The sequence below is a fragment of the Sander lucioperca genome, chromosome 20 (assembly GCF_008315115.2).
Source record: "Sander lucioperca isolate FBNREF2018 chromosome 20, SLUC_FBN_1.2, whole genome shotgun sequence".
NCBI lineage: Eukaryota > Metazoa > Chordata > Actinopteri > Perciformes > Percidae > Sander > Sander lucioperca.
In genome coordinates this window covers 12,396,770-12,410,595 of record NC_050192.1, presented here as the reverse complement: position 1 = coordinate 12,410,595, position 13,826 = coordinate 12,396,770, and the positions used below count along the sequence as shown (strand labels likewise).

Here is a 13,826-nt window from a genome sequence, read left to right as displayed (position 1 = left end):
TGAAGGATGACGTTAGTCACACAGAGATATGTAATTCAAACAACGGTATTGTGATTAACACAACTATTAAGGCATGTCTGTAATATACCGGTCGGTCAATAATATAAAATACTGTAGATCAGTGCTTTCCGATCCTTCTGTTCTGAGTTTCCCCCTACAGCCCTGTCATATGAACTCACATACCCCACCCTATGAATTCCCAATGTGTTCACACTATTTATCATATTAAAGTGAATATTCTTACATTTTCATGCAATTGAACTGTAAACATGTAGGTTGGTTTGGTCAGAAATTCTACTAGCTAGCTAGGCCTTTTACTTGAAGTGTGGTTAATGTTTCAAAATTCATCCATTACTTTTAGCTAATCATTTCAACTGTTAGCTAAGTCAGTAGGCCACTGTTAGCTGTTTATTTCTACCATTGATTACTTCGCTATATGTTTAAACATGTGTTGAGCTGTTTTAGCTGATATATTGTTTTAAATCAGTCATAATTCAATTATTTTAGTTAAGCTGCTCCACAATCTTTCCAAGTACCCACTGGCTACAGCAGAGATACCCCTTGCTGGGGCATCACGGCAGGTGTTGCGTCAAAGACTGTTTCCCTGTAGATGTCTTTCCTGCTACTTGCGATCTAATTGGAGACGAACAGCCAATCAGAATTGACCTTTTGATTCCGCGATTGGTTGGTTTTGTGGCACACTTGTAACGCTGTGAAAATCTGAGCGAGCGTGTCTAGAGCATGGATGTATTAAGAGAACTGGATACAGTGTTCGGCGGGAAGCCCCGTACGTTCCAATGAGAGTGCACAAGGTCTAGAGTTGAGCGCGTAGAGAGAAGAGGTTGAGAGCGAGGGAGACATGACCGGAGCGCAGCAGCGTCTACCTGTGAGCAGAGAAAGACATGTAAATACATTTATTGTGCACGAAATAGGTTTTTGTTTACTCAAACTGAATTATTTTTTGCGAGTGTACATTTCTGTTCAAAATGAAATGTAATGCGCTTGCAAAATATAGTTCTGTGCTCAAAACATACAATTACACGCTCAGGAATGTGACACATATATAACGCCATATGGGAGCAATGCAATTGATGATACACATAATAAGCCAATGTGAGTGTGTGCACACAGATGTCTATGTTCATGTGCTTGCATATGTGTGTTATGACAATTAAGCCATATGGCCATAAGCATAGTGAAGTCAGTTGCCTTTCCTGTGTGAACGTTCATAATAGAAGTTAAAGAGTCCCAGAAGAAAAGCAGACTCCTGGCAAAACAACTGATATTGTGCAAAATGTGATATTGTGCAAAATGTGTTCATAAAATAGATAGTTACAGATTTCGCTTTTGATTGTCCAAGAACATTCAAACACAAATATTTTCATTTTCATTTCAGCGCAAAAGAAACACTGAAAAGTAATATTCCTTACTGTCATCTACTTCGAGAAACAAGTTACACTGTCGAATGGAGTTCTTAGTTTTCTGTTCTCTTTTTATGTTTACCATCCATAACAATACTCTTAACATTTTAAGAGTATCTTAACAGCAGGCTGAAAAGGAGAGTTCCACTGCCCTCTCTGGTTGAAAGTTTACAGCCAGATTTACCTGTGTGCTTTGCTGCACCTGTAACCACACCCAACAGTGATGTCACAAGGTCCTGGAGCCCAGTTGAGGTTGTGCATTAAAGATAATGCTCTTTTTTTGTATTTGTGTGAATGAGGCTGTTTTAGCTACAAAGTCACTTTAAATCATAGTAGCTCACATTAGAAGGAGATAAACTGCAACAGCAACATAACATGCCATAGACATCGGAACTAGAGGATGGATACCCAAACCGAGCCGGGTTCGGACAGATATTTAGAAATGATGTTCGGGTTCGGGTCGGGCTCGGTCACATCAGCGCGATAAGGCACTGAACATTTTAAATTTAAAAAAAGCTTTTATGTAGGTGCGCTTGTGTTAATGTGCGCTTGTTACCCCGTGTGCGCTGATGCGCTCATCTGTTGACATTTCCGAATGCCTTCCTACAAACGTACATGTCATTAGTATGAGGGAAAAAAAAGGGATTTTAACTGTGGCAGGCTCGGACATAAATATCTTAATGCCTGTCGGGCTCGGGCCGGGCTTGGTTACTGCTCTGTCGGATGCGGGGCGGGCTTGGACAGAAAAATGCAGCCTGATCCGCACTCTAATCGGAACACACAAAATCTTAAGTTAAAAGAGGCTTCATTCTCAAAAAATATATTCCTTCAACATCTTGCTTGCAGTGAATAAAAGAATTCAGATGTTCAAATACTTTAATCCACACCGAGCACAATTCAGTTGTTTAGCCTACAGTTTAAATGGTTGATCTGTACTATTTTAATCAGTGTTCTGTTTAGAGTAAAGTGCTGGAACACATCCGAGTGTCGACTTCCATCAACTCTTTGTTTAATGTTAATTCTACATTCATTGTATAGGGTGGCAGTGGCCCTGAGATTAGTGACAAGACAAGTATATTTACTTCCAATTGGATCCATCAAGGCAGTTAGCCAGTCAGTAAGTTGCACTGGCTTCACCTTCCTGCACGGAGGCTTTTGACTGGGCTTAGTATCATCAATCACATTACTGAGGCTGCTACCAGAGTAACCTCAGGGCATGACAAGACTTTTTAAAAAAGGTTTAGGCCTCAGTTGTATTGTTTGACATATATTAGACACCATGAAAAAGATTGTGGTTTAAAATGTGTTTTAGAGAGAACAGCAAAAACCCTACATAAAAAAAGAAGAGAAATCCATGTGCACCTAATTTTTTTTTTATCTTACACTATACAATGTGTGGGTGCCTGGTAGGAAAGAAAGACAAATAAATATAGATTTGCCTGTGAGGTTTGAAAAGGCTTGTGGCCAGAATTTCAGAAGCTTTTGAGAACATCTCTCCTCTCTCTCAGCGACTACTGAGGTGTGAATGTCTGTCAGTATGAATGTTGAGCAGGTTGTTGGCCAAAAGGTGCATGCCTTCTCTGCATAAGCAAAGGTTACTGTGATTTGTGCAGCTGGTTATCCCAACAAATGTCAAATTAAGTGCAGTGAGACACAAAACAACATGTTGGACAACAAGTTGTAATGTTATGCCTAGTGCTTGGAAACATATGTACATATGCATTATATTGCTCAAACCGTGGCCTTCTGTATCACTACCCTGCCCTACTCCCACAATGTGGTTTTACTGGGCACCAGCATGTGGGAGACTGTGCAAACAGGAATGACAAGCACAGTGCTGCAGCAGAAAAGGTGCTGTGTAACCCCCTGCAGGATTAAATAACAGGGTACAGGGTGTTGCATCTAACAGACAGATGGTAATGCGAGTGTGTGAGGCTGAATAAAAGCTCACCATTGAGAAAGAGAGGAAGTTGTCGCTTGCTCTTCATACCTTTTTCTTTTTCTGTCACACATCAATTGTCTGTCTGCCTTTTCTCTCTACACATACCCACACGATACTTAATAGCTACTGTACGGCTTGGTTATCCAGAGATTGAGAGGAGATGATTAGTCAAACATAGTGATCAGCTGCTTGGTTGGACCACATGGCATGAAGACAATTGCTGACTAACATCCCAGTGACACGCACGCACGCACGCACGCACGCATGCACGCCACCAAAAACAAACACACAAATATAGACATGCATACAAAACACCCAACAGCCGTCTATAACTGTGGATTGGATTTCATTCTCAGGACCCTATTAATTCCTTATGGATTCTCATATTGATTTAGGAGCCTCTGGTCTTGTTAATTCAACTCAGCCCAGACAGGTTTTGATTTCAGTTTGTGATGCCTGAAGGTGACTGCTACTTGTAAGAAATGGGTGAATAAAGCCCAGGCAAAGGCAGTTGGGAGGGAAACGAGGCAGAAGAGAGAAGGACAGAAAGAGGGAATATAAGAAAATGACACACAGAGGCAATGAGAGGAGAGGAGAAAGTGAAGGAGAAAACCAGGCAGAAATAAGAGATAAGAAAATCAACATACAACAACAACAAAACATGTCCGTAAAGAAAGATAATGAGTTTAGGATGTTTGGATATCCTATGTAGTTCCATTCCTTGAACTTTTTAATGAAAACCATAGAAAATGAATGTTGTAATCAATTACGGATTTCCATCTTAATGTGTCAAGGAGGTATTTATTTTCACTCCGTTGTTTTTTCATTAGCTCATTATGCTAATGAGTCGTTACATAAAACCCTCTCAATAAATTGCAACTAGGAGGTTATTTGCGCCTTTGTGTATGTGTGTGTCTCTGTGCATGCGTGTATTTGTCAGAGAATGAGAGAGAGTGGGAGTGTGTGTGTACATGCCGTTGCAATGTGCATGCACAAAAGCATGAATGCCAAATGCAAACATGAATCTGAAGTAATTAATTAGGCTGCAGTAATTAGATAAGCCACATAGCTTTAGAAAAATAAGCAACACACAAGAGAGGCACACCAGACAGCATCTAAATATACATTGTGTATTTCGATAAATGTATAGAAAATGTATACAATGGTCCTTAACACACAGCCATGTGACATGAGTCAGAAAGAGGATAAAGTATATTTTGTGTTCTCTGAACACTTTTTTGCCTTCCTCTCATACAAGGGAATTCCATTATCAGTGGTTCAGAAGATGTAAAGAAGGAAGATGTTGTTCCTTCTTCTGTAACTTTGCTACCAGGGTGAGAATGGATTCAGAGGCGTTATTTGTCACGGTCAGGCTGAGTGCCCTGTTACCTGTATGATGGTCAACCTCGTCTCGCACAAGTTCTTTTTCTGTTTTCATCTCTCTTTTTCTCCCTTTTAACCCTTTCAAGTTGTTTTGTTGCTTCATCCCAATTTTTCTTTTTTACAAATTGACTTCCTTTTTTTCTCCTCTCCCTCAGCCAAACTCTACCCACTTTCTTCTACTTTGTGTATCTACAATGTATGCCATTGCTTGATTGTTTCCATTCCAGACCTTTGTATGATGGTACACAGCACTAGAACATGATGTTTGAGCTGTTTGCTGTTCCTCGATGGAGGTTCCTACCCTGATTATGACTTGTATTCAAAATGGCTCACATAGAAATGCATGTCTTTTTAATTTCTTCTTTTCCCCTCTAACCACATTCTCTTCTTCTCTCAGGCTTAGAAAAAGTGGGTCGTGATTCCAGTTACGAACAAGAGGGGAAGGTTCAGTTTGTGATGGATGCGGTGTACGCCATGGCCCATGCTCTGCACCGCATGCACCGGGAGCTCTGCTTCGGATACCCAGGCCTCTGCCCGCGCATGGCCAGCATCGACGGCAAAGAGCTGCTCAGCTACATTCGTGCCGTCAACTTCAACGGTGAGTTATACGCTGCACCTGTGGACGCATGCAAACATTCATGCATACTCACACAGACTCACACTCAGCTGACATAACATCTTAAAAAGCTAAATTCACTCGGCCAGATCCCTGACATCCATCTGACCTTATAACCCGTCACGTCGTCCAAGCCTACAACTTTGCTCTTGTTTCAGCTGCGTTCTGTCCTTCCAGACAGAACATAGGCCTGAAAGAAATCAAGCCATTGTCTGCCATCATCTCTTTAGAAAAGAGGACAAATTAGAGCCTTCAAATGCTTAGATACTGTATAGTAGTCCTGTCATGTTTATCCACTCAATTCAATTCAGCTCATACTTATACAATGCTAAGCCCAGCTTCGCTTCTAATGAGTCTAATCCTTATCATAAAAATATGTCATGTGGCGTCCGTTTCACCTTCGAAATCAAGTTAATCTGGCTGCTTTCCCCAAACATATTATTGTCTTAAATTTTGATAATGTGGTCTTGTATCACTTTGAAGATGTAGTGCTCAATACCCCCACCATCTCTCCACCGCTGACAAATTTAAGTGGCTGAAAAACATTTACTAATTTCCTTGTAAATAATATCAGGCAGCTCATTTGAATATTCTCTTATTAATCCAGTTTTGCCCCCAATGTTATATTCCCGTATTTCATTCACTAACGTCTTACTGAAAAAGGACTGTTTCTGATGCATTGACACAAAATAATAATACATTTTATTTATATAGCGCTTTACGTGGTACTCAAAGACACTTTACAGTAAAATCAGCACATATAGCACATTAAAAACAGATAAGCAATAAAACCAACACATAAAACAAGCATATCAAAAGCAATTAACATTAACAGTAACTATCAGGTGAGAAATGTAAGACTATTGTATGTGGAAGGCTAATCTGAAGAGCTATGTTTTGATTAGTGTTTTAAATGTGTCCAGGTCAGTACAGTCAAGAATGTGTATGGCTAGGGAGTTCCAGAGGGAGGGGGCTGCAATGGTGAAAGCTTACATGTTGCTACCAGTCGAACAGCAGCTGCAGTATGTGTGGCAAAGCATAGTATCTATACCGAATACTTGTTTTTTTCTGAATCCTCTGTTCACCTCTACCAGCAATGTTTGAAATTATATATATGGGTCTCTGCTAGATATTTTCCCATAGAGTCATTTTGTTTGTCTCTGATTTCTGGAAACACTAAAAACAAAGTTGTGGCTTTCAGTTTTTTTTTGTATACAGTTTGGTTGCTGCTTTGAATTATTGTTCTTCCAGCTGTGGTGAGTACATTTGTTTGCATAGCGAGAAAACACAGAAGTAAAATAAAACTGATAAAATCCATAAAGAGCAAAGTTTGCCGCGTAAAAACCGTGTGAGGTTTAATACCTTCATAATTTCTTTTTTTTTTATCACTGAGCTTCGACATTATGATTAACAGTATATTGTACAAAAGGAACCTGTGTGGCTAATGTAGGCTGTAAAACAGCTTATGTCATTAAACATCTTATACATTATTGTCACCTATATGTCATTTTCTAATTTATTTAAAATATTTAAATAAGTTATCACAGTTAAGATGCCTCTTTAAACCAATCACAAACTGTATTTGTCTAAGGGACAGAAGAATGATGATGGGGTGGCTCTTTGTCGCAGTTACTCTTATATTAGTTGTTTACATCGACAGCGGCCTGCAGAATTTAATGCTTGTAAGCTTGTTACTTTGTGTGAGTTTATGTGTCAATGCCTGGGTATATTTGTGTGTTCCAATTAAAAGTAGTTTTCTTATCTATCTGTTAGGGTCGACATGACATTGATAACACTAAAAAAGAAAAGGGGCAGAGATGGAGGTAGCTATATCTCTCTTGGTGTGTTTGTGGGCCGTAAAGGGAGAGGGAGAGAGCACGTTGCTGATTTTCTTTCTCTCTACTCTATGGATCCATACCAATTCACCTTTCGAGCAGCTACATGAAGAGAACAAGACAGCGTGAGAGGGAGGGGATAATTTTCAGTGGTTAGAGCAGTGGTTGCTCTCCTGTTGGATCTGTACCAGGACTACTTAACTTACAAAGTGAAGCCTAACAGCCAAGAGTGACAGAACCGGAAAGAGAGGTGCAGAAAAGCAAGATGAGGAGACAAGGACATTTAGGAAGTAATTAGAAAGTGTTCAACCCTTGGATTTTGAGATAGGTATCCCCAATATATCCTCCTCGTCATGTAACATGGTTGATATTCATTGACGTAGCTCATTGTGTGAAGTTACTACTGAGGTTAAAAACTTTAATCAATCATGAAAATAGGATCCTTCACAATCAGGGTGGCGAGATACCCTACAGCGTTCAATAATATATACAAACATGCAAATGCAGCTGCTTTAGCTTCTTAGAGTTGGAAAGTTGTACAGAACAAAATGTGCAATGAAAAAACATATTTGAATATTTTAATAATTTAGCATATTGCCGTAGTTGGATATATTAAAATTATATATCTTCATACAGTTACTTTTCTAAATAATAACATACCTCACCTATTTGAATTACCCCAGAACCACTGCACATAGACACATAAACAAACGGAGGCTGGTGCATTGCAGAGCAAGTAAGACAAGCAATAAGGAAACCAGCCCCGGAGCAGCAATGACACACCATGCTGTCCAGCTTTTCTGTGTCGTCGAGTTTATTGGCTTATCCAGCAAAACACACACATTCATGCACATAAAAAGCACACAAAAACTACCAAATATATATATGTGTGTGTATATATATATATATATATATATATATATATATATATATATATATATATATATATACATACACATACCAAGGCCATCGTGAGTAATGGAATCCAAAACTAAAACAAAACAAACATTTTATTTAAACCTTTTTTGACAAAATGATCCTGACTCAAGGTCTAATTTCTAAGCTTTTTCTAAAGCATTGGACTGCTTTATTGTACTTATGTTAAATGTGTGCATCATCGGATAAGAAAGAAATCTGAGAATCATCTTTAAAAAAATTCAGACATTGTCCTTTACTTAGAGTCAAGTCTGTGTGAGAATCTGAGAGCTGTCCTTATCTATCCAGAGTTGTCACTAAAGAGAGAAAGAGCTTTAGTCAACAGACCGTAACGTCATGCTGCAGTGGGCAGAGCAATCAGCAATCAAACTACACGAAAAGATGAAAAGATGTGATTCTATCCGTTGAATCAGGGTCTGCATGATTAACAACCACCTTCAAATGTAGGGGCATCCTTGATCCAAAATTCTAAATGCTTAGTGTGTTTTATAGTTCTTATTTCACAAGCTTAGCTAAAACTAACCTGAATTAGTTTTCTGAAACTATTTAGTTCCATACATTTCTATTTGCAAGAAATCCATACAAATAAAAAAACTAAATAAAGCTAAAAAACAATGCAATGAAATCCTGAAAGTAACTAAAAGTGATTTGATAAAGTGAAACTAATATAAGTAGTATTTGTTTGCTAGAATATACATTACTCGTTTAGAATGGTGACTCGGTCTGGTACAGATTCTGTTCTTGTGGAACCAACACACGCATTGCGGTCGCCCACACAGATTAACTTGGCCTATTCACATTCCCCTTTGTTGGTTGTAAGTACATCCTAAAGTGGCTTTTCAAATAGAGCCGTTGCTAATGTTTTTCTTGCTCCATCACTTTTTCTGTCTTGCTGCTGTACTATCCTTTTCTTGTTTTGTTCTTTTCTCGTCATGTCGCTGTCCTTCACTTGTCTCCTCCCTTTTCTGCCTCGTTCTCCCTATTGTCTCCCTTTCACCATCCCTCTCTCCATCTTCTTAGCTTTCTGTCAGACTCAGTCGCTTCTGTGTTTTCTTCCTCTCTCCTATCACTCCTACTCCTGAAAGGTGTTGACTCATCACTTCAATTCTTAAGCCTTTTCTCTTTTTTTCCGTTTATATTTTGTTCGGTTTGGAATTTTGAAATGTAATTTTACATATGTGAGAAAGACCTTGAACCTAACCCTAAATGTCTTGCTGGAATCTTAAAAGCAAGTTACATAACCTCCTTTATGGAGACTTCATTGTCTTACTTTGTGGTGTATGAATTTCTAATAGAGTTTAACACAGTGAGTGTATTTTATTCTAAAATAAATTGCATTTTAGATCCCTTAAAGCATTTTATTGTCAGACATCTTGCTTGGACACAACAATATATACATTGTGTTTTTGAGATTTGGTATTTTGACGATCTAAAGTTTAAGTTCTCCTAAATACAAGTCCTATTTGTTAGTCCAGATCTAAAAACAAATCAAAGCTCACTTCTTTCTGTACTTGCTTGCACGTTCTTCGGTGCGATGTCAGTTGATGAAATTGCACACAAGGGTGCTCTGTGGGCGACCGTGATTGGCCTTTTTTCAGACCGAGCAGTTAAGGACTATTAGATTATCATATTGTGTGTAATAGTTTTGCGAGAGAGAAAATTGTGGCAGCTGCCTACGTTTGCCTTTCACACAAGTGTGTATGTGTGTTTGTCATGCAAGAAACCTCATTGTGAGCTTATCACTGCCAGGTTATATCTCCTGCCGGGAGACAAGATGGACATCGCCATGGGAACCAACTTGCACTAATTAGAGTGGCTTGACTTTGAGATGATGAACTCTATACCTGCCTGTACAACCAGAGAGAGAGAGAGCTCACTGGCTCATAATGACCTCAGGGAGACAGCACTCGAGGAGTAACTTGCTTGAAGATGATGAACTTGACCAGTCATTAATGATGGAGTGGGAAGAGGGAGTGGAGAAAGAGGGGGTTATGGGAGTGGAGATGACCTTGGAGGGAGATGGAGGGAAGAACATATGGAGAAGAGTGGAGGGCGAGGTGCAGGTGGAAGGGAGAGAGAGAGAATCAGAGGACATGGATGAAGAAAAAAGATGGACAGCTGGCCAGGAAAATGCGAAAGCTGTTTGGCAGGAGAGACAAAGCAAGTGCAAAAGACAATGAGATAGGGTGTGTTGGGGTGGAGAGATAAAAGCAAGATGAGCTTTGCTAATAAAGCTTAGGATAGAAGGACGCAGATGAGAAGAGTCATCTACAATGTCTCAATTTGGCAAAGAACGTGAACTGTCATAGTAAGAAAGCATTGCAACAGAGCCATGCAGTGCTTGAGTACTAGCTGAGTAAAATGAAAAGGGAAGAGATGGAGGGAGAAAGACTGGATGTTCTGACTGGGATATATCAGACTTTACCAGGCCACCATGACCTTAAAAAGCAAGAAACTGGGAGAAAACAATGAGTTTTATATTGTATAGAGTAGAACGGAGAGACAGACAGACTCTTAAAAACTTTTAAGTTCACATATCCATCTTGAGAGAAAGATAGCAGAGGAGACAGGCAAATAGAGAAATAAATGGTGGAGTAGGCGTAGGAACTTAAAGATGCTGAACTTGCCTGGGTTAGGGCAACCTTAAGAAGGAGAAGTGAAAGTGAAATGTCTGACTGATGTTGAATGTCCAAAATAATGTAGTTACATTTGAATTGTTTTTCTTTCTCCTTTTTTTTGCAATTGTCACGTGATAACCATTGCACAATAAAGGCTGATGTATTTTCGATAGCCAACTTTATGTTGCTGTCAAATGTCTTTCTTTTCTTAACTACTTTGTGTTCAATAAAACCAATCACACAATACAGATGTTGGGTGTACAGGTAAAAAATCGCTATCAAGTGTCTCAATATATTGATCGTTAATTTCTGTTAGCACGTAGCATTCACAACCCTCAATTCAACCCGGCAATCATTTTTCTAGTGTTGGGCTGTTGTGTGACAGCAGACACAACAGAATAGAAACAAAACTACATTACAGAGACGCATATAGTGACAGCACCTGTGTTGTGTGATTGGCTCTATTGATACACAAGGTAAGTGATAATAGCCCTGGGCTGTGTGAGTCACTCAGCCTGACAGAATGACAAACATAGCGTTATCTGAGAGCTACAGCTGCACACTGAAGCGCTCATAGCAATCTGTATCACTTAACTGTAGTGGGGTCCGTACAAAACAGGGAAACACAAAATGAAAGGAATAGTTTGGCATTGCAGGAAGTAGGCTTTAGAGCTACAACAATAAGTTGATCAACAACTTATTGATCAATCTGCAACTCAATCTGCAACTATTGTAATAATTAATTAATCCTTGTAGTCATTTTTTTGAAGCAGAAATGCCCAACATTTGCTGGTTCTGGATTCTGAAATGTGTATCATACGTAACAATAAACGGAATATCTTTGAGTCAATCAAATAAAAAATTATACCTCTTCAAGCTGTGGGAAATTATAGTGGGCCTTTTTTCTGACACTTTATATGCAAACGATTCATTGATCAATTGAAAAATAACTGGCAGATTAATTGAAACTTAAAATAGTTAGTTGCAGCCCTTATATGCTTTTTTTTTTTTTAAATTAGAGATGAGAACATTGTTATCATGCGTCTTTTTTGTTGTATCTGTCCGTTCAAAATGGAGGTAAAGGCAGGAGGCGATTAGCTTGGTGTAGCATAAAGAATAGAAGTAGTGGAAATGAGTTAGACTGGCTCTCTCCAAAGTTTAAAAATCTGCATATTAGCATGTCTAAAGGTCACTGATTAACACAGTATATCTATGTTTAATCAGTACACAAACAGCTGTGTATAAAAAGCAATTTGTGGTTTTAGAGATAGTTTGCGCAGTGTATGTATTTCTCGTAAAGAGTTTTGGACAAAGCCAAACTAAGCTAATCGCGCCCCGGCTCTAGCTTTATACTTGACAGTGGTCAAACTATTCAAACAATAATGCAAATAACAGATACTATTAAATCTTGTACATTACAATGTGGATATTTTAATATATCATATCGTGCAGGTCTTCTGTGTGTTCACGCCGGTCCCTCTGGCACACAGACACAAAAATAACTCCTCAGACTCTCACATAATCTCCTACTTACTACCTGCTGCTGAATTACAAGCAGCAGGTAGTAAGTAGGAGATTATTGACATAATGTCCAACCTTATACCGGTGGTATCACCTTGCCTACCCTGGTAGCGCTCCCAAACAGTGAACCCCCCACGAGAAATGATTCCCACCCACTGTAAGCTGAAGCTGTATACTTGTGTGTATGCATGTGGTGAGAGAGTGACAGACTGGCAACCCAAACAGTTGCATTATGATAGAAATTCAAAAACATATACTGTCAATATACTGACGTGCATACCGACAGAGTCTACATATAGCTTGTATTCCTCCATATAGTGTTTTCTATTACTCTTCTCATTATCTTCTTAGTGTTCTATATTACCTCTCGGCACTGCAATGGGCTAATTTCTGCAAGGGTATCATTTGCTGAATAGAAGTTTCGATAAGAAAACAGAATGAGAATAGGCAGATATAAAAGCAATCAAACAGAAAGCCAAAATGAATACCGTAGACAGGCAGACGTGGATCCACGTAGACACAAAAACAACCTTCAATTGGAGCTGAATTGAGTTTGAGGAAATGAGAGATGGGAATAATAATTTATTGCATATCCTAAGACAACACTAAATCTCACATCTGTGCTGCTTTTTTGACACTATATATATATATATATATATATATATGTATATATATATATGTATATATATGTATATATACATGTGTATATATGTGTATATATATGTGTATATATGTGTATATATATGTGTATATATATATATATGTATATGTGTATATATATGTGTATATGTATATATATATGTGTATATATGGATGGATGGATGGAAAATTTATTGAACAATAACAACAATCAACACAAACGTGTTCAAAAGGATAGAAAAAACACAAAAAAGCCCAAAGGCTTGTTTCCATTGTGGTCCTTATGATGGAAGACAAGTAACAGTACATAGACTAACAACATTGAAAACAAAGAGAAAGGAAAGCATACCAATAAATCAAATAAAATAAAAATAAAAAATCACAATAAAACAGATATATCCAGGACTAAATTCCCAGATAGACAAACAGACACACAAGCAAATAATACAGTATTCCTACTACTTCAAGGATTTCTATTTCTATTTCCTTTCTTCTTTTTTCCTTTATAAGTTTAATAACCAGTTTTTTATTGAAGATTTAAAATGATAATATGAAGAGCTCAACAGTTTAATGTTTAAAGGCAAACTATTCCACAAGACAGCTGCAGAGTATAGGAAAGAATACTTTCCCATACAGCTCCTAAAGCGGCAGGGCCTATAATCTGTGGAACTCCCCCGGGTACAGTAATTGTGTGTATCACTAATTTTTGAAAAGTAATCACATAAATACTTGGGTGCCAGATTATTTCTTATTTTATAAACTAAACACAGTTTAAGTTGAGAAACCCTCTCCTCCACTCTGAGCCACCCAAGACTGGAGAAATGGTACGCAAGAAGATGAGTTCTAGGATGTAATTTAAGAATCACTCTGGTTAGTTTATTTTGACAGATCTGTAGCTTGTCTTTAAGACCTTTA

At 38.4% G+C, this 13,826-nt stretch overlaps 1 protein-coding gene across 7 annotated transcripts in view; it reads left to right on the top strand.

The window, feature by feature from the left end:
* grm8a (glutamate receptor, metabotropic 8a) overlaps positions 1-13,826 on the top strand; it is a 419,149-nt gene that overhangs the window by 196,906 nt on the left and 208,417 nt on the right. For all 7 annotated transcript variants that reach the window (XM_031284748.2, XM_035995865.1, XM_035995866.1 and 4 more), the window contains one exon: positions 5,144-5,344. In XM_031284748.2, the coding sequence (XP_031140608.1) occupies positions 5,144-5,344 (201 nt within the window). The remainder of the gene's footprint in view (positions 1-5,143; positions 5,345-13,826) is intronic.